The sequence below is a fragment of the Emiliania huxleyi genome, assembly GCF_000372725.1.
Source record: "Emiliania huxleyi CCMP1516 unplaced genomic scaffold EMIHUscaffold_53, whole genome shotgun sequence".
Lineage (NCBI taxonomy): Eukaryota > Haptophyta > Isochrysidales > Noelaerhabdaceae > Emiliania > Emiliania huxleyi.
This window is the reverse complement of record NW_005198017.1, coordinates 85,660-105,655: the sequence shown is the minus strand read 5'-3', so window position 1 is coordinate 105,655 and position 19,996 is coordinate 85,660. Positions and strand designations below refer to the sequence as shown.

Sequence of the window (19,996 nt, the reverse complement as noted above, 5' to 3'; positions counted from 1 at the left end):
CTCCGACTCGTCCTCGGAGGCGGCCGCGCTGCTGCTCGCCGAGTTTGAGCCCTCCGCGAGGGCGAGCGCCACGGCGGCCGCCTTCTCCTCCTCCGCGGCGTTGGCTCGCGCCTCCTCCGCCTCGGCCTCGGCGCCTCCCGCCTCGTCGCCAGGCACGCGGCAGCGCTGGGCCGCCTCCGCCGCCGAGGCGCCCGCGGCTGGAAAGGGAAGGTGCCGGACCGACGAGCGGAGCGAGTGCACGAGTGTCTCGTCCAAGTCAAGCACGAGGAAGAGCCGCCGCTGCTGCAGGTGCTGCTCGCGAGACTCCTTCAGGAACTGCGCCGCGTGGACGCGCCTCGCCTCCTCGTGCATGTTGCGCGTCAGATTGCGGAGGTGGCTGACGGGCGAGGACATGCAGTCGGGCGTGCGCAGCCGCCGCAGCGGCGGCGACAGCGGCAGGTCGCCGTCGTCGGCGCGTAGGGGCGGGGGTGTGCCGCCGGCGGGCGAGCCAGAGCTGCCGCCGCCGAGTGGCGAGCTGCCTGCGCCTGTCGCCAGCCGCCGCCGCTTGGACGACTCGTCTACGCCGTCTGTCATGCTGGTTGTTGAGCGACCTGGATCTGATGCAGGGCGCAGAAGCAGAAGCCCTTGCAGCCAAGGGAGGCAAAGGGGCGCAAGGAGAAATTTTGCCGTCAACCGTGTACTCGACGTTTCGAGACGTTACACAACGCGGGATTAAAGCCCCGGCCCACCGACTGTGCACTCTGTGCTCTCGTCCGTGCGTTACTGGGTGGGCCCTCATCGGAGAGCCCGACGCCGGCTCGGCCACGGCTTGGACTCACTGCCACCACTGCTGCTCCGCTGCCGGCCTCATGCGCAACACCGTGCGCTTCTGGTTCTTCACCGACGGCCGGCAGGTCGACTCTCGCGGATCGGACGTGTCCATCACGCTCTGCGGCGCACTCGGCGAGGTGTCGCTCTCTCAGCTCGAGCAGGCGGCGCCGGCGGCCGGCGGCACCCTCTTTGGTGCGGGCAAGCGCTGCGAAATCTGCGTCGAGACCGACTTTGTCGGCACCCTCAACGCGGTGCGCGTTGGCTACGGCACCCGCATCTCGTCTGGAGACTGCCCTCCGTGGTGCCTCCGACAAGTGGTTGTCAGGACGAGCGCGGACGGCATGGTGGCGAGCTTTGTCCTCGCGGGAGACGACTGGGTGCTCCCGGGCGCGACCGTCGACCTCGAGCGGAAGATGGTGTGGCACGAAGACCGGTTCGGCAACATCTCGGAGGCGGCGCCGCCGCCCGCGCCGCCAGCGGCATCGTGGATCTGGCCGCAGCACGTCACCGCAGCGGCGGGCGATTTCGCGCTGTGCGAGGCGATCTGGCGCGAGGCGGTTGCGCCGTTGGTGGACGAGGCCCAGCTCGCGCTCGAGCACGAGCGCACGCCGGGCACCTTTCGCAACGCGTGCAGGCAGGCCGCCCAGGGGCAGCCGCTCAGCTTGGGACTATCCTCGCCGGTGCTCTCACGCGAGCTCACCAATGGCGCGCGCCGGTGGGCCGAGCCCAAGGACGCGGCCGCGCCAAAGGCGTCGGCGCCGGGGAAGGGAGGGCGACCGAACCTGGAGGTGAAGGTGCCGCGAGACAGCTCACGCACGTGCGTCGTGTCGTGATGCCTTCACGCTTTTTCAGAGAGACGGTTCTTGAAAGCAAACAAAAACTTGTGTTGTCGAGTTGGCGATGACAGCCTCGCACATGAAATTGCTAATTGGGTGGCAGGGAGCGGCCAGGGACCAGGTGCCACTCGCACTCCTGTCACCTCCAGGGTGGGGGGCCGCGCGGCCGCGGGCCGCGGGGGGAGGATCAGCTGGGCCCGCCTATCTGCTATCACGTTCTCGTTCATCTTCTGAGCAAGGGCCAAGGCCAAGGGAACGGCTTAATTACGGGGGTCCCACTTTACCATTAGGGGCATTAGGGCCAGCCAGGGCGCCAGGGCGCAGGGGTCTCACACCCGACGACCTCGCGAACTAGCCGGGGCAGTCGGAGAAGGCAGTGAAGGGGCAACTCCCTGCACTGAGACGGTCGGCCGTCAGAAAACACGCCTGCGTGGATCGATCGCGTCACACCAATCCTCGCTACCCAACGCGGCCAAAGGATATCCCCACCCCCCTCATCATTCTTTAGCGAGAACGCCCGGTGTATTCTTTTTTTGCTTGGCCGGCCCTGATGCTGAAATTCTGCAAAACCTGGCCGGCCCCTGCCCTGCCCCTACCTAGCTACCTACCTACCTACCTTACTTATCTCCTGAGGGAGGGTGTAGAGGATGTAGAGTGTAGAGCGCTGTAGAGCTGTAGAGCTGTAGAGCGCTCTAGAGCTGTAGAGCTCTACATCCGCCGCGGGACGAAGCGCCTGCGTTGTAGAGCGATGTAGAGCGCGATTTTGTTGTAGAGTTTGTTGTAGAGGCTCTACAGCAAAACCGCGGGAAGGCAGTGACTCAAAGAGGTCAAGCCGCGCTAATGCGTAATGGGGTGTCTCCGAGCTTACTGGAGCTCTGATGGACGGCCCTGACTATCCCTGACACACAGAGAGTCACTCTGACGGCACACAACACCCTATAACTGCGTCATGACCAGCCTGCCATGCGTCGCCGGTGCCGCATTCGTCGCAGTGCTTCTTTAGCAGGCGGTGGACTGTCGGCTGCGAGGACGGTCGCATTTGCGCGAGGCGAGGCGAGCATTGCTGCGCGTTGCATGCGCCATGCCTCGCGCCAGCGCGTGCGGGAGCTCCTGGCTGAGCGTTGAGTCCAGGCGAGTTGCGCTGGCCACTATCGCTACGCCAAGCTGAGCTAACGCGCCGAGGCGCCGGCCAGTCGCAGCCGTGAGGCATGCCACAGCAGCAGAGGCACCTGCCACCCACATTGGGCGGGCAGACAGAAGGCCAGGGCAGCACTGCCAAGTGCAACGCGCCTCATGTCGGAGAGCGACCGTGCCTCGTTCGCCGCTGATGCGGGTGTAGAGTTTGTTGTAGAGATTTCACGTTGTAGAGCGCCTCTACATCGCTCTACATCGGACTCACATCGTCCCGCGGCGGATGTAGAGCTCTACAGCTCTACAGCGCTCCAGAGCGCTCTACATCTCTACATCTCTACAGCGCTCTACACTCTACATCCTCTACACCCTCCCTCAGCTTATCTCTTATGGGAACAAACTAAAAAAGAAATCACCGCGGATCGGCGACGGTGGGGTACTATACCAACTAAAGTGATGGCTGGTGGTACTATCCTGCAACCACAGTCCTTCCTGTGACATGGCAGGCCACTCTCAAGCCCTACAAGCACCAGATCAACGACTTGGGCGGAGGGTTGACATCGTGATTTTTGGAGCACTTGGAGCACTTGGAGTGCAGTTATCAACCTCACATCCAGGGCCGGGGAGCTCAGAAGCGCACCCAGCGGGCCGGATGATCGGGATCGGGTTACGGGCTAGAGAGCCCTAGCCCCGGGGGTGCGCGTTCGCAGGGAAAGGGCCGTAAAGTAAACACTGGTCTCCGAGGGTTAGCCCCGCGTACCGGGTTTCCCCTTAACTGCAGGACGCCCCCTCTACTCGGAGCTAATGAATTTTGCGGAAACTTTCTTTTTCTGCTGTGCGTCTGAGCCACAGCGTGTCCCGGTCCGTTGTTTCTCTTCTTATCCGTTACCATGTAGAGCAAGGCCGAGGGCGGGCCCTTTCGGGCTCGGGCCGCCCTCTCGCCCGCACCTCTGCGGGGCTTGCACGCTGTGAAAATTTCCGGCGTGAAGAGAGGGAAAAACCCGACGGCCCAGACCTACCCTACCTACCCCGGCATCAGGGCAGGCGAAGCAAAAAAAGAATACAGCGAAAAAAATGGAGCAGGAAGGAACGGACTGGCCGCCCCAAGTCCTCGTGGGCGACCATGCTACTGCAGCGCGCCACCTCCGCCAGAGCTGCTCGCCGCGTCGTCAGCGGCGCGGCACGGCTGCGCGCGCAGTGCTACTCTACCTCGCTCGCGGACGTCGAGCTGGCCGCGCCGCAGCCCGCGCCGCTATGTGCGCTGCTTGAGGAGGAGCAAGCGATGGCGGAAGCGGCGTCACGCTTCGCCCGGGAGCGCGTGGGGCCGGTGGTCCAGTCGATGGACGAGGCATGCGGTGGGCGCAGCAGGCGGGTCATCGGCGGCCCGGCGTTCCGAGGCCCCAGATTCCTGTGCATAGGCGGGCAAGATGGAGGCCGACGTGATCGACGGGCTCTTTGAGCACGGGCTGATGGGCATCGAGATTGCCGAGGAGCACGGCGGCTGCGGCGCCACCTTCACGGCGGCGTGCCTCGTCGTTGAGGAGCTGGCAAAGGTGGACCCGGCCGTGAGCGTCATGGTCGACATCCACAACACCATCATCAACAACTGCGTCTCGCGCTGGGCGTCGCCCGAGCTGCAGCGCGAGTGGCTTCCGCGGCTCGCGTCGGACACGCTCGGCTCGTTCTGCCTGTCCGAGGCGGGCTCGGGCTCGGACGCCTTCGCGCTGCGCTGCGCGGCGCGGCGCGACGGCGACGACTACCTCCTCTCCGGAGAGAAGCTCTGGATCTCAAACTCTGCAGAGGCGGGCGTCTTCCTCGTCATGGCAAACGCGGCGCCCGAGAAGGGGCACCGCGGCATCACCTGCTTCGTGGTGCCGCGCGAGGCGGCCGGCCTCCGCGTCGGCCCCAAGGAGGACAAGCTCGGCACCCGCGCCTCCTCCCGCCGCCTTCTCCTGCCCTAGCCCGCAGCCCCTTCACCCCGGCCCGGACCCGCGTAGGCATCCGCGCCTCCTCCACCTGCCCCGTCCTGCTGGACGACGTTCGCGTGCCCGCCTCGGCCGTGCTGGGCGAGGTTGGCGCCGGCTACCGCTACGCCATCGAGATCCTCAACGAGGGTCGGGTCGGCATCGGCGCGCAGATGGTCGGCCTGGCGCAGGGGGCGCTCGACCGCACGCTTCCCTACTTGCACGAGCGGCGCCAGTTCGGCGCGCGCGCGCGCTCGGCGAGTGGTCGGGCGGGGGAGGGCTGCCCGGACGCGTCTCGGTCCCCTCCTGTAGGTACTCCCCTCATCGAGTTCCAGGCGGTGGCGCACGAGGCAGCCGACCGGGGACGGGCGGGACGGGCGGGTGCTGCCGGTGTGTAGTTGGATGGTGATTGTTTGTCCTTGTTCTGGTTAGGTTGCCGACCTGACGGCGGAGCTGCACGCGGCGCGGCTGCTCGTGTACGATGCGGCGCGGCGGCAGGAGACGGGCACGCCGCTCGTCAAGGAGGCGGCGATGGCCAAGCTGATCGCGTCGCGCGTGGCGGAGAAGACTGCCTCCAAGTGCATCGAGCTGCTCGGCGGCGTCGGTTTCACAAAGGAGTACGGCGTCGAGAAGCTGTACCGCGACGCCAAGATCGGCGCCATCTACGAGGGCACCTCCAACATCCAGCTCAACACCATCGCAAAGCTCGTCTCGGCCCAGTACAAGTAGGCGCGGGTGGCACGCGCGATTCTAGCCTCTTCGTAGAACAAGAGCCGGTACGGGTGAGCCGTGGAGGCGTGGTCGGTGCTCTCAGCAGTGTTATGTGTGTGACGAAACATCGTACCCGAGTTCGAAATTCGGGGCGCGTGCGCCCGCGGCCGCGCGGCGCGGCGGACTTGCCAGATGCCACTTCCCACCGCACACACTTCGCGGCGCGGGCCCGCGCGCGCGACGAATGTTGTGCTATTAATCGACATGGTGCTCTCCTTTTTACCCATTCCTATGATTCATGTCTACAATGGCAGGCCCGAGTGTCAAGCGTGCGGAGGCGCGGTCGCTGAGAGGCTGAGAGGGGCGCGGGGAGATCTGAGCCGATCTAGGAGCCGATGCCGCGAAACGAATACCACGCCATCATCGCGCGCCTATGAACAATAGTGCGCCCGGCCCGGAGGCTAGTCGGGCTGCTGCTGGCCGGGCCGGAGGAAGGGGTTTGAGCCGCCTCCCGCCTCCTGCCTGTCGGCTGCCGCCAGCGCGTCTCCAGCGGTCCCGCCTCCAGAGGCAGCTGCGACCGTGGCGCTCCAGACCGCAGCCGCGACCTGGGGCTGGCGCGCGAGGTCCGAGCCGGCGATGGTGAGGTTCTCCGCATTCAGGATGAGCGGCGCCGCGCGCTCGGCCGCAGTGTTCATCTCCCCGGGCGAGGTTGCGGCGACGTGATGAGAGCCTCGCGCCGGGCCACACATCTCGATGACGCCAACCACCCAGCAGCCGATGCAGACAGCCCAAGAGAAGACGACCACCGGCTCGTCCAGCGGGCTGTCCGTCTTTGCCACGAGCAGCCCGTTCTGTCCGACAAAGAAGTAAAAGAGTCCGATCCCGACGCGGGTGTCCAACATCCCAAACCGCCGCGTGATGAGCCGGTCAATCCACTGCGCGTGCAGCTGCATGCTCACGATCAAGGACCCAAAGATGAGATTCCATATCGCGCGGATCAGGAGCGGGATATTGGTGTACGTGGAGAACTTGACGACAGTCAGCACAGCGAGCGCCGCGAGCACACCTCCGGCGGCAAAGGCGAGCACGCGCTTCAAGCGAGAGAGAAAGGTGGATGCGCTCGCGCACCGCCCCGGCGCATCGGCGGCTGCCATCAGCGTCTGCCTGTCTTCGCCTACTACTCCATAGTGATGGACGTCAATGACGTCAAGCCGTGAGGCGGTGTGAGGGGAGAGGGCGCCAGCAGAAGGGCGAGGGAAAGAATTTTACATGCCACAACAAAACTCCCTCGCACAACGCCGGGCACGGGACTGGCGCGCAGGGGAAAGAAAAGAGAAACGGCACGGCGGAGCCGCCAGCTCCCGAGGACCCCGCGAGGCATCAAGAAAGAAAAACGAAATCTAATGATCCCGAAGGGCGGGGGGGCGCGTCGATTGGGCGTTTGGGCGGTAGCGAGCGCGCACCTAGGAATCCTACATGGCCTGGCCAGCGTCGCGCGAGAGAGCGGAAGCGAGAGCGGGGACCTGCGGGACCGCATTCGAGCGAGGTTGCCGACTTCACGGGCGTCGTCTGGCGAGACTGCGACAGCGCGCCAGGGTGTATCGGTCGGCAGAGTTGCTCCGCGGAGCCGCAGTCGCCCGCCCCGGCGGTGAACGGCCTCGCTCGCCGTATTCTGTACATCGCGTCAAGCTCGCACACACATGCACATGCACATGCGCTTGCAGCTGTCGCGTCGGCTCGCCATCGCCGCCCTCGCTGCGGCCGTGCCAAGATCGCTGCTGCCGCCGCTCCCCGCCGCCGCTTCGTTTGCTCGCGCGACAGACGAGTCGGACGTCGCGTTCGAGGGCGGCCGGCCGGTCGGGCTGAAGCTCCTCGACCTCACCGTATACCTCGATCCGAGCAAAAAGATCGCCGGCTCGTCGAGAGTGATCGTGTCTGACGTGCTGGACGACGGGCAGGCTGCAGAGCGCGGAGTCAAGCTCGACTCCATCATCGTCGCAATCGACGGCGAGAACGTTGAGCTGGAGCGGGCCGCCGCCGTCCAGTCGCGGATCGGGCAGGCGCTCGGGCGCGGCAAGTTGACCCTCACGATCAAGGACCCGACCGCCTTCCAGTACGCGCTGCTCGATCCGCCTCCCGGAGGAGCGTCCGAGCTCGTCACCTCGACGGCGCTGACTCCCTCGTCGGAGGGGAGGGCGGCTCAGCTCTTCGCGGTGCGGCGGAGCAACGTGCCGCCGCGTGGCTGCCGCCGGCCGGCTGCGGACGGCGATCTGATCGAGATCGGATACGAGGGGCGGCTTGCGGGCAGCGGCGCCCTCTTCGACGGCATGGAGCTCGCCAAGAGGCAGGGCGATGAGACGATCCAGTTCGTGCTCGGCAGGCAGCCGGCAGGCCAGTTCCCGCCCTCGTGGGACGTCGGCCTCGTCGGCATGTGCATCGGCGAGCAGCGCACGCTCGAGGTGCCGCCGACGCTCGGGTATGGGGCGAAGGGCTTGCCCAAGAGGGGCGTGCCGCCCGACGCAGCCCTCACATACAGGGTGGAACTCGTCGCCATCAACGGACTCGCCATGGACTGAGATGTGCTCTCTAGTCTCTAACTTTCACCGTTGTGGCGCGCATCTTTTACTAACACACTACACAGAGAGAGCTTGGAACGTTCAACGTGCTACGTGGGGTGCGAATGAAGCGCAAAACTCTCTCTAGAGATCATCTTCGGTAGATCCCCAATTTGTCCGTCTAGACGGCTTTTTAGCCACTATACATTAAGTCGATGAATGTACATGAAATTGTGCCTCCGTACCGCTAACGGACGATATCGAATATCGTGTGTATACGCGCAACGCGGGTCTGGAACGGTTATGCATGAGGTCCGGCCGCGGGGGGAAAAAGCCAGCCGGTGCAGAACCCTGGGCGGTGCCCACACACGAGTCCCTGTACGTGCGGTGTGCTGTACGGACACTATGGAAGCGCATTGACGGGAGTGCTACTCCGGTACTCGCGAGTACCAGCCTTGCGCCCAGGGAGCACCCCGACTGCTCATCTGCTGTGCCTCAAACCGACTCAACACCTCACGTCCAGCTCGTATCGCTGAGTGCGCTCTTCGCCGCCGCCCGACACGCCGAAGGAGATGACCACGTCCCAGCAGCGCGGGTTCTGCGTGGCCTGCGTCATGGTGAGGCGGCCCCGGATGCGCTCGTCCTGCTGCACGGGCAGCGGCAGCTCGCAGTGGAAGAGGACGTGCCGCCAGTGCGTCGGCTCTGCGTCGGGCGCAGTGCTCAGCCATTGCCCCGGGACGAGCTCGACGGCGAAGTAGCCGACGAAGCCGTGCAGCTCCGCGCGCACGTGGCTGCTCAGGTCGAAGCTCGCGCAGAGGGACTGGCAGTCGGACAGGTCGCAGCTGGCGAGGTCCCCGATGTCGAGCACGCAGCTCGGCGACGAGATCACGTTCTGCGCCAGCAGCAGCTCGACCTCAGGCCTGCGCGCGAGCTCCGCGCGAGCGATCGGGGCGAGGCAGCTCATGTCGATGCCGTGGACATCCGCCCAGAACGCCTTCTGCTCCTCGGCGGCCTCCTCGTCCCGGAAAGGAGCGAGCCACATCTGCGCCCGCCGAGGCAGCATGCTCCCTCCGGGCTTGAGCCAGCGGTCGCGCGCTCGCAGCACGGAGTCGAGCATCGACTCGTAGAGCAGGAAGCAGCCCATCCACTCGGAGACAATCACGTCGACGCGCTCGGGCAGCTCCACCTCCTCCACCTTGCCGCGGATCACCTCAACTAAGCCGGTGAGCCCGGAGGCGCTGACGACGGCACGCGCGCACTCAGCGACTGCCGACGCCTCAACGGCGTAGACCTTGCGCGCGCCAGCACGCGCACACGCGATGGCGAGCACCCCAGTCCCACAGCCGACGTCTAGAACCGTCTTTCCCGCGAGGCCGGCACTGCGGATGGCTTGCAGGTAGGCGTCTGTGCGTCTGCAGCGCAGCATCTCCTCGTGGATGCCAAGGCCGGCGTAGCTCTCGAAGTAGCCGTCGGAGGCCTCGACGGAGGGAGCCTTGCGCTTCGCAGACTGATTATCCACCATGAGCTTAGCGCACACGTGGGCGTGGCGGGAGTCTACTGCGAGCTCGCTGTCTATCATCAAAGAAAGGAAACGTCCTCCAAGTGCTCCAAGTGATACGCTGGCCGACTGCACGCTAAAGGCTACACGCTCGCACACCACTTGCAGAGTGGCTCTCCCGGGCGCTCAGCCCACGGCGGAGGCACGCCAGGCCCCGGGCAGCCGGCCGTCACTCGCCTAAGCGCCTAAGCGGCCTAAGCGGGGGGGTGCTTAGGGTGCTTAGGCGCTTAGGCGGCCCTTGCGAGCGTGGCGGCGTGGTGGTATCGTAATACAAGTGACTCCGATGACACACATGATGCTCTTGCTAGTGTCATTGCTCAGAGAGCAGCCTCACCGCGTCGAAAGTCTACCACTGGCCCTGGTCGCACACCGCCGCTGAGCTGTGATGATGCCCACAGCACCAGCAGCAAAGGCGGGCGGGCCGACCCCGCGGCCATCGCCGCCGCTGCCGCCTCCTCCGCCGCCGGCGCCGCCCCCTCTGCCGTCGCCGTCACCTTGGGCTGCATCACCCGCGCCGCCGCCGCGCACCGGCTCGTGCTCATTCAAAGGCGCCTCGAGTTGCAGGCCAGCGGCGCTGACGTTGTCGTGGTCGGGCTGCCCAACGTCGGCGCGGGAGGGAGGGGGCAACGCCGTTATGAAGAGCGCGAGAGCGAGCGCCGACGGCCCAGATTCTGAGCAGCAGCCCGCCTGGTCATGGGCCACTTGCCTACGTGCGTCCGGCTTCCACTATAGGACGAACGTCGAAGTTTGCTCTCCGACGCCGTGCCGAGCGAAACCTTTTCCTTCGAAGCCCGGCGACGTAGCCGGGCGAGCGGAATAGGGCAGCCCTAGAGAGCACCTTGAGGCCATTCAATAGAGCCCGTACTATAGTCGAGAGTCGATCGCCGGCCCGCGCAGTGCTGCTCTGACCGCTCCGCCGGGCCGCCTCCGGGCCGCCGCGGCGGAGACGTGCACATAGGCAAGTTGGTATTTTCATATATGAACTTCAAAATAGTATTGGCTAGTCTAATTCTACTCATCACAACTCGCCAGGAACACCCACACACTATAGGGTCATTGTGTAGCCCTGCTTAGAAGGAAAAGGTTTTCTGCAAGGTCCGTATGCCTTACCGTGTAGTCGGCCGCTGGATGTGAGGTGTGTGTGTGTATGGATGTGAGGCTAACGACTGCACTCCAAGTGCTCCAAGTTTGCCAAAAGGCACGGGACTGGCGCGCACTGGCACTAACACAGGTACACCACGGTTCTGTGGTCCATATGGTTTGGGACATTGTCCTTGCACATCGGTCTCGAGGCATGTGGCTTGTGGGTCATCATGTGCTCTATCTAGCATGTGCTCAAAGTTGAAAGTTTCTGGCCTTCATGGAGAGCGAGGAGATTAGACCAAATGAGCCGGCGTACACGCGACGAGGCCGGTCACCGGCGGTAGGGGCCACGGTGGGCGCGCGTGACGGCGGTACACAAGAACACAGCTCAGGAGGCGCAAGAGGTGGACGGTGGGATGCGCCAGAAAGCACAGCAGCGGCAGAGCAGCACCAACCAAAACACTGGGAGAGGGAGGTGGGGTGGGCCGCCACCGTCCGCTTTGCACTGCCTCATTGAGCTGGCGCGCTGCGCAGGATCAGACAATAGATCCCGCATGGAATTGTATTCAACCTAGACCGAGAGTTCCGCTCCAGACGTTTGAATTTGAAGCTGAGTTCCTCACGCAATTAGGGCTTGTCCCGCATTCAACTGCGTCGGCCACCTGCGTGGCGCAATCGGCCGCGTCTGCGACGCACTCGCCGATAGGCCCAAGTTGCTTCAAATGATGCTCATAAAATGTTTCCATAAAGTCTTCTAGTGCGGCTTTCGTCTCTTTGACCGCGTTGACAACCGCGTCGGCAGCCTCTTTCCCGGCTCTCAATGCCTCCATCGCGGCGGCTTTCCCGCTGTCCGCGAGGGCACCCACTGGGAGACCTTCCACGAGTTTCATCGCTTCGGCGAGCGCTCTTCCAGTATCAATCGGGCCAAGTGGCACAGAAGTTGCTAAGTCCAATGCTTCCATGCCGAGACCAAATGCATAATTAGCCACCTGCCCAAGGGGCGGCGTATCCAGAGCTGACACCACGTCGAGGGCCGCGTCAAGGGCTTGTTGGGCGCCTTGCACCTTTCCGGCCGCGGCGACCACGCCATCACTGGCGGCCGCCACGTCTTCCTGGCTCGATCTCGATGCGCGATATTCTGCGCTCGCGATTCTGTCGACGGCCTGCATGAGTTGTCGTGTCTTGTCCTCGGAGAGCCCTATGTCCTTGGGGAACTCCGCGAAACCCAAGACCAGGGCAGCGGCTACCATGATCACCGTCATCCCAGCGTGCGCGATGCCCCAGAAAGAACGCTTTACGGCCCTGGATGTGAGGCTGCTAACTGCACTCCAAGTGCTCCAAGTGCAAAAGGCGCTCCCCGGGGACGGGGACGTCCCTGCGTAGTCTCTCTCCGGGGACGTGGGACGAAACGTCTGTTTCGTAATCGGCCGTAATCCTTTGCAATATAGTGGCGCTAAGAGACGGCCCCCGGGGGCCCAGAAAACATGCTGATGCGGAACTGGGGTGTCGCAGTGTCTCTTGCGAGTAGAGGCCCCGCCCACCCAGGGTACCCTCTCCGAGGACCCATTTGGGTACCCTCTTTCGAGGACTCGCCGGGGCTGGTCCCCCCTGGTTCCCGTACACCCTCCCCCTCCCCCGCGCGCAGCGCGGCCTCCGCAGCGGCGCGCAGCGCCGCTGCACCCCGCCGGCGGCGGGAGCGCCGCAGGCGGCTCGACAGAGCCCCTTGCACTAGCCACGACGACACACTAGAGCCGGGGCGGCCTTACGCCCACCTTTTAATCCCCAAACACACGCCACCCCGCTAGTTCTAGCATCGTTCGCCCCGCCCCGTCCAGGGGGAGGATGCCATGCCGCAAAGTGCGCGTCACAGACCTGTGAGCCAGGACGGAAAAGGTGTGAGTGAACGGCGCGCAGGTGGCAAGGAGGGCGGGAGGGCTGGAGGGCGGGGAGCGGTGAGGGCGGCGAGGGCGATGAGAGAGGGGAGGGCCGCGCGCACCCGGTCGGCAGCGACTACTCGCCGCTGCCGAGAGTCGCCACAGCGTTGGCGTTGGACTGCACCGGCACTGGTTCGGGCTCCAGCTCCAGCTCCAGCAGCTGCTTTTCATCCATCTTGTCGAGGATCGCCGTGCGCTGCTTGTCGGCGGTGAAGCTCTTGGAGAGCGCCTGCTTTGCGCCCACAGCTTTTGCCAGCCGGCGCTGAACCCTCGTCGTGATCGTCACCTCCCTGTCCTCGATTTGCTCCCGCGTATACCTACCGTACTCCGTGGCTGGCGTGAGTGGCGAGTCCAAAACGGGACGGCGAGTCTGACAAGTTGAGGACCTAATCGCCCGCTGCGACACAGCAAAGTTGTAATCAAAGTCTCGCCGCGACTGCGACGTCGGCTTCACGTCCGCCGCCGCCGGCTCTTGCCCGGCCTCCGCCTCCGGTGACGCCGCCTCCGCCGCCGCCGCCGCCGCCGCCGCCTCCGCCGCCTCCGCCGCCGCCGCCGCCTCGGTCGTCTCCGCCAGCTCCATCAGCGCCACCACCGCGCGCGCATGCTCGCCGTCCGGGTCGGCCGGAGCGAGCACGACACCGCGGCGCGCCTGCTCGCGCGAGGCCGCGCGGGCGGTGGAGGTGCACCTCTCGCAAACCGCCTTGATCTTATCGCCCGACGTCTTGGCATACGCCAGCCCATCAGGCGGCGCGGCGGTCGAGTGGGCGTACTTGGCCACGATCTGCTCATTGTAGAGCTGGGCAGCGCGGTCGTACATCCACATCGAGAGCACACCCTAGAGCGGCGGCGGCGTCGGGGCCACCAAGCGCCGCTCCCGCGGCGGAGGAGAGTGTTCCGTCGTAGCGTGGCCGAGGCACGAGGTCCGAGCAGTCGGTCCAGATCCGCTTGGCCAAGCCACGCTCGTCGTCCGTCGACATGTACTCCGGCTCGGGCTGCGGAGATGCGGTGGAGAGATGGGACGGTGACGCCACTGGTGCGGCCGACCGTTGCTCATCGGTGAGCGGAAGCGGCGGGGGTGGCACGACGAGGGGCGCCGGCTGCGGCTGGTCAGACGGCGGTGGTAGCGGCGGCGGCGGCGGCAGCGGCTCGGCGTCCTCCGCCTCGTCCCCCGACGCGGCGGCAAGATAGCTGTCGTCGGGCGGCAATGCGTCGTCGTCTGAAGCCGCCGCCGCCTCCCCTCCCTCTGCCTGCCGCACCGCGGCATCCACTACTGCATCGGGGATCGCGTAGAGCTCCGCACTAATGGCCGCCGCGCTCGCAGCCGCCGCTGCAGTCGCAGCCGCCTCTGCCGCCTCTGCCGCCGAGTACCACAGCTGCGCGCCAGCGTTCCAACACGCCCCGCACATCCTCTGAAAGCGGCACCTGTCCCCGGGCTCGCGACTGGAGTCGAAGTAGGGCTGGCAGAGGGTCGGCGGGTCGTGTATCATCGACTGAGCGGCACACCTTGCGCCAATGCAAGGGAACCGGTGCTTTGTCGCCTGCAGCGCCGGCGCTCCATAGGGCACGCCGCGCCAGGTGTGCGGCACATATAGAGGAGCTGGGGTTGCTGACGACGTTGCCGCCGTGGAGGCCGATGGTCCGGCGCCCACGGCTTGGTTGGTAGCCATCCCCGCAACCTCGGACGGCGCGGAGGGCAAGCCCCCCGCGCCGTCCAGCACCCCCGTCGAACACGGGGGCTGAGCGTCGAACACGCGTCGAACACGCCCGTGTTCGACGGGTGGGGGGCAACCAGTTCCGGCGCTCCCCGGGGCTCTGCTCCAAGAGACCTCGAGAGAGCGTGCGTGTGCCTCTATCTACTCGCCAGGGGGTGTCGGGCCGGGGCGGGTAGAAGAAAGAAAAACCCCGTCCGGGAGAAACGACATGTATTGGCGGCACATGTGACATGATTGGAGTGGGAGTCAGAAGAATGGTTCTTAAGCGTGAGAGCTCGACAAACTGGGAGAGAGATTTTTGTCGATTGTCGTTGTTTTGCAAACTGGAGGCCCCGAGATAAAAATAAATAAACAAAGAGAATAAATATAACCGTCAAACTCTGAGACGAGATGGGATTTAGCGACATGTGTCCCCGCCCTGCACGATCTTGGTGTGGAGGGATCGCCTGAGGGATAAATTCCTGCAAAGAAGAGCGGAGTTACGCCGAAAGCGGAAAGGTGAGAGAAGCCGCGTCCGTCGCGCGCGTCGGAGAGAGAGTTTTGTTCGTGTCGGCGAGTAGAGCATCTTGAGCACTTGAGCACTGGATAGGGTCGATTCCGCATGGTACGAGACCCCATGAACACCCCAGAGCCCAGTGCATGCCGTCCGCCACCTGGGCTGCCATCGGCATACACAAGGCGCAAGCTCACCGAACGGCGGGAGGTGTACGCGACCCCGAAGAAATCGGGCCGTGTCGTTCCCTCCGCTGGAGAGAGGTCCATGAGCGGTTCCCCGGGTTCCCCAGGACCTCCCTCTCCAGCTGCGACCGTTGGATCATACTTCATAGCACAAGACCAATGAGGAGTTGCTCATGCTACAAGAGGAGCTCGTTCAGCTGGATCCAGAGGGAGGTGTCGACTGTCGTCTCCTCAAACGGGATTAGACATTATGACATTGGAGCATCTGGCAAGCGCCAAGCGGGCCAGAAGCGGGCCGTCGCGCGGCGGGCGCGGTGTCTGCGATCGGCTATTTCTTTTCTTTTCTCGACTTTTTTTCCGTTTGCGAATGATCACAAATAAATAAATAAAACGGGCAAACTCTGAGACGAGATGGGATTTAGGGACATGTGTCCCCGCCCTGCACGATCTTGGTGTGAGGGATCTTCAATCCGTGTCCCCTCACCCCTCGTCACAACCGTCAACCCGACACGGAAGAGCGGCAAGAGTTGGGGCTGCGGCTACGGCTGCGGCTATGAGAGGGGCCGGGGTCGCGGGAGAGCCGCTGCGCCCGAATGATCACGGATTCACGGTATGCGCCGATTTATTTATTTATGCATCTCTCTTTGACTCTTTCGTCACTCTCTTTTCTCTGCAGTACTGCACTGCTCCCCACTGTGTGTTTGTAATTGCAACATGAGAACATCAAGAAACCAACAACCGCGGGAGGTGGAGCGAGGCGAGCAGTGCCGAGAGTCATCCTGCATGGGGCTGAGCCACGTGCACGACCCTCCACAGGTCCTCGGGCCTGGAGCCAAACGCGCACTCGCGCCTCTGCTTCCAGCCCGGCAGGGCCGTCGCACGCCGCCCTTCACGGCGACTGCGCCTCGGCCGCGTCCTCGAGGTCGCGCTTGATCGCCGGCGACCGCGCCGCGCTCGACGGCGGCCGAGCGATGCGAGGCGCGAGGCGGTCCGACCCGTCGGGGTTGGGCGCGCCGCCGCGAGACAGGACGAGTCGGACGCGCGGGTAGGCGCGCGGCGGCGCCATGCCCGCCTCGTCGAGCGCGTGCGCCTCGGCCGCCTCTGCGCGCGTCTTGTGGTGCTCTCCCCACGGCGTGACGTACCTCCAGTTGCCGTACTTTCGCGAGTTGAGGTAGGCCTCGCGGATGCGCCAGCCGGCGGCGAAGGCGCCAGGCCACAGCTTCTGGTCGACCATCGCCTGCGGCGGGAGGGGCGCGGGGAGGGAGGCCCTCAAACGACGCTCTGCCGCGGTGCGGGTGCTTCTCTCTCTCCGGCGGCTTCAGGGGCGCAGGGCGAGGGGCGAGGGCGAGGGGAGCCTCATCATACTCCATCAACTCCCCGCCCTCCGCCCCGTCGGCCCCGCACTCCCCGCCGCCCTGCGCCCGCAGCCCGCCCGAGGAGCCGCGCCGCAGCGAGGCGCCCCCGGCCGGGCGGGCAGCGCGCGGCAGCCCCGCCGCCGCACCCATCGGCCTGCCTTGCTCATCGAGCGGCGCCCACCGCTGCCGGCCTCGCTCGGCGCCGACGACGCGCCAAGTGCGGCCGTCGGGCCCGGCGCGCTCGGTGCCGACGCCGTAGTGTGCTGCCCTGCCGGGTGGCGGGGCGTAGACGAGGCTCGGCCCTAGGGTTAGGGTTAGGGTTAGCGTTAGGGTTAGACGAGGCTCGGCCCTGCGCAAGGAGGCAACCGCTCAAGGGGCGGGAGGGGGGCGAGGGAGGGGGGAGGGGCGAGGGAGGACACGGGGCGGGAGGGAGATGGTGGCGGGAGAGGGGGGTGCGCGCCTCGGGAGCGAGCCGAGTCGGCCTGCGGCGGCGGCTTTGGCGGCGCGTACGCGGGCGCGGCGAGGCGGGCGAGCTTGGTCGCGCGGGACTCGAGCGCGCTGCTGTAGCAGAGGGCCGGTGTCCCTGCCACAGTCCCCTCGCCTGCCACAGCCCCCTCGCCGCCGCACCCCGCCTCGCACGCCTCGAGCGCCGCCGCATGCGCTCTCCGCTCCTTCCCGCTGCGCCTGGCCCCGCCGCCGCCGCCGCCGCCGCCGCCGCCGCCGCCGCCGCCGCCGCCGCCGCCGCCGCCGCCGCCGCCGCCCGCCGCCGCCTCGGGAGGGCCTGCAGGCGGAGCTGGCTGAAGCGCCGCCGGGCCGAGCGAGCGGGGCGCGTGCGCCGCCCAGCCAGGCCCAGAGTGCCTCCCGCAGAGGAGGAAGCGGAGGTCGCCGCCGAAGTGGGCCACCGAGCCGAGCCGCAGCCCGGAGGCGAAGGCGCAGTGCGGGTGCAGCAGCGCGGAGCAGCCCGCCGCGCTGCACGGCACCAGCCCGCCCGGCGGAGCGCCGCCGCACAGCGCGCAGCCGGGCGGGGCGGGTCCGCAGCCCGGCGGGGAGGGGCCGAGGGCCTCGACGGCGGCGGCGGGCGGAGCCAGATCGCGTCCCGCCCCGAGGCCTCTCGCCCCTCGCGCGGAGGCTTGCTCCCGCCCACGCCCCGGCTGCTGCCGCCCCGGCTGCTGCCGCCCCGGCTGCTGCTGCCCCGGCTGCTGCCCCGGCTGCTGCCCCGGCTCGGCTTGCGGAGCGTCGCCGCACGACTGAATCGCGACGACGAGCGAGAGAGGGACGGCGCGCCCGTCGCCAGCGCCGTTGCCGTTTGCGACCGGTGCGACCTCCGGCAAGGCCGACGGTGTGGCGTTCAGCTTGCACAGCCCCGGGTGCCTATCCGGACGGCTGCAGCGCTCGCTCTTCGAGCAGCCGCGCCACTTGCCTCCGCCGGACACCTCGACCACCTTGCCGGCACCATCGCCGCCGCCGCTCGCGTCGCAGCGCTTCTCAAAGGGCTGCGCAGCAGACGCGGCCAGGGCCGCCTGCACACCATACGCAACCAGCGCGGAGCCACATGGGCTCTGCCTGAGCGAGACACCGCGAACAAAGCTCGCACACACGCCATGCACCCAGCCGCCGTCGACGGACCTGAGCAGCGCGCCTCCGCCAGATGCGCACAAGGCGCACACCACCGGCTCGCCGTTGGGCTGCACCTCCGTGCAAGCGCTGCACCGAAAGTGACCAGCCGCCGGCGCGTCCGCACACGAGCCGAGGTAGCAATCGATGTGGACGGTCACCCCGCATCCCGCGCAGGTGTGCAGCTGGGATGGATCAGACTCCGGCGCGGCGCAAACGGCGCAGATACCAGCTTGCGCCGTCATGAACGAGCACTACCGCCAACCGGCTGGCCCTGGTTCAGGCTGCAAAGCGGTAGGGGGTCCTAACAACCTATCTGTGAATGCCTCGCCGGGTTCGTCTCGCCACGAGCGCAACTCCTCTCGCGAGCCCGCCAGAGCATGTCCTGCTGGGGTCTCGGGCTGCTCCCACTCTGTCCTATACCGCTATAGCCCTCTCTCTCCCTCCTGGCTCCTGTGAGCTGTGTATGTCCTAACCGAGATACAGGAACCCCACCACGAGAAGTTTCGCCGCTGTACCGGCTTTGCGTTTCTCTTTACAAAATTCGCTACCTAAAGAGAAGAGTCAAGACGAAAGTGAGTGAGTGAGTGAGTGATTGAGAGAGAGAGAGAGAGAGAGAGAGAGAGAGAGAGAGAGAGAGTGAGTGAGTGAGTGAGTGAGAGAGAGAGAGAGAGAGAGAGAGAGAGAGAGAGAGAGAGAGAGAGAGAGAGAGAGAGAGAGAGAGAGAGAGAGAGAGAGAGAGAGAGAGAGAGAGAGAGAGAGAGAGTCGAGCAACATGCAGCAAAGGAAGTGCGGCAATGAGACCTCCACTGCCCCCCCCCCCCCCTCCGAGCTCCACGCGCTTAAACGCGCTCCCATCAGCGACCAACCATGCCCGCCCGCTCGCCAGACGGCGTCAGTCGATCCAGCAGGACGCACGCCGTGTACTCCTCCTCCTTTGCCACTGGGCTCTAGGGCCCCGCTGCCCCGGGAAAGGACTGGCTGAGCTTTGGCCACTCGCTCACAGCCGTCCAGCTGCTCATGTCGGCGAGGAGGTGAGCCTCGACGGACGAGAGCCCCTTGAGCGTGCCCGGCGTGGTGGGGAAGTACGGAAAATTGCCAGGGGTGTTGCACGCACCTCCCTCCGGCAGGACGGCGGTGATGGTCTCGGCAGGCACCCGATCGAGGAAGGACTGGGGCGCTTGGTTGTACACCACGGTGAAGGTGACGCGGCCGGCCGAGATGCCAAACCAGTCGTTGGGGAGCACCTCGATGTCCTCGAGCACTCCAATCAGTGGCTTCCCTGCCGCGAGGCAAGCCTCGAACTGGTCGAGCAGCTCCAGAAAGTGGTCGTGGTTGAAGACGTGGCACTGCGCGGCCGGATATCCGGTCGCGAGCTCGTCAAAGTCCTCTCCGACGAGCTTGACACCAAAGTACGACGAGACGCTATAGTCCATGCACGCCGCCCAGTACCTCTCGTCGCTCCACTCGGGAGGACACTCGCTGCGGGGGAGGAAGGGAGACGGCGTCGCCATGAGCGCAACCACGTGGGACATGCCTTGCTGCAAGAGCGCCATCGCGGCCAGATTGTCAAAGTTGCCCCCGTCGCCCCACTGGAGAGGCTCGACCCGCCCCGGGGAGCTCTCGATGTTGTAGATCGGCATCAAGTCGCCCACGACCGCGTTGACCATCTGCGACTTGCACTTGGCCATCCAGGACTGGTTGATGAGGTCGACGGGCGTCTGGAGGTCGGCCGATAAGAGCATGCTCCCTGTGGCGAGAGCATCCTCCACTGAGAAGCGCTGCCGAGAGCAGGGGAAGAGCTTCTCCCAGCACGTCTTGTGCAGCAGCTTGCTCGGCGGGACACTCTCAACGTGGCACGCCAAGAACTCAGTGTCGTCTGATTTGCTGCGGCACGCATCCGCCATGCTTCCGGGCATCACCTGCATAGCCCCACCGTCGTAGTTTGTGAAGACGGCCGAAGGCGTCACCATGTAGTTGGTGTAGGACGCGTTGTTGTGGGAACGCCGCGCCGCGAGCGGGTCGATGCCCACTGTGCTCCCTTCCCTCGAAGCC

General features: G+C 65.8%; 6 protein-coding genes across 6 annotated transcripts; 2 read left to right on the top strand and 4 right to left on the bottom strand.

Annotated features, from left to right (window-relative positions):
* Positions 1-3,871: 3,871 nt before the first annotated feature.
* EMIHUDRAFT_464665 (long-chain specific acyl-CoA dehydrogenase) lies at positions 3,872-5,597 on the top strand. Its single transcript, XM_005765838.1, has 5 exons — positions 3,872-4,125; positions 4,196-4,700; positions 4,775-4,981; positions 5,054-5,091; positions 5,174-5,597. Exons 1-5 carry the CDS (start codon positions 3,901-3,903, stop codon positions 5,468-5,470), a joined length of 1,272 nt encoding a protein of 423 aa, XP_005765895.1. The 5' UTR covers positions 3,872-3,900; the 3' UTR covers positions 5,471-5,597.
* A 110-nt stretch (positions 5,598-5,707) lies between these two features.
* On the bottom strand, positions 5,708-6,626 carry EMIHUDRAFT_437084 (hypothetical protein). Its single transcript, XM_005765837.1, has one exon. The coding sequence runs from the start codon at positions 6,604-6,606 to the stop codon at positions 5,914-5,916; it is 693 nt and encodes a 230-aa protein (XP_005765894.1). The 5' UTR covers positions 6,607-6,626; the 3' UTR covers positions 5,708-5,913.
* Positions 6,627-7,680: 1,054 nt separating this feature from the next.
* On the top strand, positions 7,681-8,028 carry EMIHUDRAFT_66770 (hypothetical protein; the record flags this gene model as incomplete). Its single annotated transcript, XM_005765836.1, has 1 exon — positions 7,681-8,028. A coding segment is annotated over one exon (348 nt), but the record flags the coding sequence as incomplete, so codon positions are not given.
* A 484-nt stretch (positions 8,029-8,512) lies between these two features.
* Positions 8,513-9,529, bottom strand: EMIHUDRAFT_66842 (hypothetical protein; the record flags this gene model as incomplete). Its single annotated transcript, XM_005765835.1, has 1 exon — positions 8,513-9,529. The coding sequence occupies one exon, from the start codon at positions 9,527-9,529 to the stop codon at positions 8,513-8,515; it is 1,017 nt and encodes a 338-aa protein (XP_005765892.1).
* Positions 9,530-9,742: 213 nt separating this feature from the next.
* EMIHUDRAFT_212529 (hypothetical protein) lies at positions 9,743-11,910 on the bottom strand (the record flags this gene model as incomplete). Its single annotated transcript, XM_005765834.1, has 4 exons — positions 9,743-9,759; positions 9,900-9,923; positions 10,075-10,291; positions 11,311-11,910. The coding sequence occupies 4 exons, from the start codon at positions 11,908-11,910 to the stop codon at positions 9,743-9,745; spliced, it is 858 nt and encodes a 285-aa protein (XP_005765891.1).
* A 3,756-nt stretch (positions 11,911-15,666) lies between these two features.
* EMIHUDRAFT_451953 (hypothetical protein) lies at positions 15,667-18,215 on the bottom strand. Its single transcript, XM_005765833.1, has 4 exons — positions 17,573-18,215; positions 16,838-16,990; positions 16,535-16,595; positions 15,667-16,209 (listed from the first exon to the last, which is right to left on the bottom strand). Exons 1-4 carry the CDS (start codon positions 18,184-18,186, stop codon positions 15,862-15,864), a joined length of 1,176 nt encoding a protein of 391 aa, XP_005765890.1. The 5' UTR covers positions 18,187-18,215; the 3' UTR covers positions 15,667-15,861.
* Between the last annotated feature and the right edge of the window lie 1,781 nt (positions 18,216-19,996).